The 1725-nt window shown below is 39.7% G+C and overlaps 1 protein-coding gene across 1 annotated transcript; it reads right to left on the bottom strand.

Moving 5' to 3' along the window:
* Nucleotides 1-264: 264 nt before the first annotated feature.
* Nucleotides 265-1492, bottom strand: LOC107739716 (ectonucleoside triphosphate diphosphohydrolase 2-like). The gene is made up of 3 exons (XM_016551921.1): nt 1380-1492; nt 589-706; nt 265-419 (listed from the first exon to the last, which is right to left on the bottom strand). Exons 1-3 carry the CDS (start codon nt 1401-1403, stop codon nt 265-267), a joined length of 297 nt encoding a protein of 98 aa, XP_016407407.1. The 5' UTR covers nt 1404-1492.
* Between the last annotated feature and the right edge of the window lie 233 nt (nt 1493-1725).

The raw sequence follows: 1725 nt of genomic DNA, 5'->3' as shown, positions 1-1725 counted from the left end.
TTGTTGTAGTCCCTACCAGCCATTTTTGTAGGCATTAAACTGCCAGAATTTTAAAAGACGATATCTCCGTTTGCATTGAACTTTCAGCTTCGTAACTTTGCGGATATTGTTTAAGCTCAAACAGCAACATTACACACTAACTAACGTTAAAAAAGTGAAATCGCAATGAACCACCCCTTTAAAATAGGATGTGTTCTTTTATATGTGGCCTTATAAAACGATTCAATACTACATGTAGCAACATAGACGCAGAAAAAAAAACACTCACTTCAGAAGTCTCATGCCAGCAGTAGCTCCTAGATACACAGGGGTGCGATGATGTCTGTCTGGGGGAATGTCGCGCATGGCATGCTTCAAGCACGCCTCAAGGCTGTGGGCCGCTGCACCCTGCTGCCCGGCATAACTAGAGATTCCTCCTCCTGCACCAAAGAAAAACAAGACACAATAATTACATCCATTTCAATATTTATTAAACTAGATTGAAATATCTTATACCAGAACATGCATATTGATTTTATTTACGCTTTTATCTATATCTCTACCATTAATCTGCTTGAAAATGTTAAATATTTCAGCAAGTCATTTGACCTTTGACATGACACTCGCTGTGCTGGGTGACCACGCCTGTGCCATTTAATTTGTCCGCCGGCCATCTGTAGATGTACAAAGCAGTGTGTGAGGAGCCAGCGTCCAGCACAACCCCATACTGCAATGAGAGAGAGAGAGAGAGAGAGAGAGGCAAAAAAAAGCGTAAAAAATTATATTCAAATCTATGTGATTATTATATCATATTTCAAGTACAATTACTTCTAAGATTTTGTACATATTGTGTGTTTCTGTGACCTGTTACACAGTGTTTACCCACGGCTCCCAGGGGTTAACATGTACCTGTTGCCAGGAGACACACTTCATGGAGATGCAATTCCCAGAAGTATCTGACATAACAAACTATCCTGAGTCTGCATCTTCATTTGTTCCAGGGTTCCCAACAGGAACAAAATGACCATTCTCTATGTTTACCTTGTGAAGGCTCACCTCCCCAAGGCTAAATATGCTGTACCTGGTTATAATGTAATTTCAGATGCTAACTTTTACTTGTGGTTCAGGTAGCTGTGCTCAACATATTAGTGTGTGCTTAAAACATAATGTTTTTGTGATCATACATTGTTTTCAGGCCTTTTACTTGTTTACAAAATTGCCACAATTCCTCTTTGTATCATGTGCCAAAATCATTCCTCCTATTAATCAGGATACACTGCGTAAAATGCAACTTAGCTTACAGGAGAAAGAAAGAAAGATAGAGAGCAAGAGACAGAGAAAGAGAACACAAAAGAAACAATTTGCCATTTTTATCAGGACACAGAAGTAATCATACTTACCATGTACTGTTGTGGCTCTCTCATTTCATGTATAGATACAGTCAGGAGTAGAATAGACACAATTCCAAACAGAAAGAGCACAGCTGGGACAACAAACTTAACAAACAGTTTATCCATCAGTAAAGTTGGGGTTTGCCTGGTGCAATTGATGGTGAAGGAACAAGGGCAACCCTCCGCCCGCTGAAGTAATCATACTTACCATGTACTGTTGTGGCTCTCTCATTTCATGTATAGATACAGTCAGGAGTAGAATAGACACAATTCCAAACAGAAAGAGCACAGCTGGGACAACAAACTTAAACAGTTTATCCATCAGTAAAGTTGGGGTTTGCCTGGTGCAATTGAT

The sequence above is a fragment of the Sinocyclocheilus rhinocerous genome, unplaced genomic scaffold (genome assembly GCF_001515625.1).
Source record: "Sinocyclocheilus rhinocerous isolate Xijiao unplaced genomic scaffold, SAMN03320098_v1.1 scaffold585, whole genome shotgun sequence".
NCBI classification, from domain to species: Eukaryota; Metazoa; Chordata; class Actinopteri; order Cypriniformes; family Cyprinidae; genus Sinocyclocheilus; species Sinocyclocheilus rhinocerous.
Note: the sequence above shows the minus strand (reverse complement) of the source record. Positions and strands in the feature narration are given on the sequence as shown.

Coding starts and splice junctions, on each gene's coding strand:
- LOC107739716 (XM_016551921.1), bottom strand. CDS start 1,403: ATGAGAGAGCCACAACAGTACATG. Junction 707..1,379: donor GAGAGCCACAACAGTACATG/GTAAGTATGATT, acceptor CTCTCATTGCAG/TATGGGGTTGTGCTGGACGC. Junction 420..588: donor CAGCGAGTGTCATGTCAAAG/GTCAAATGACTT, acceptor TCTTTGGTGCAG/GAGGAGGAATCTCTAGTTAT.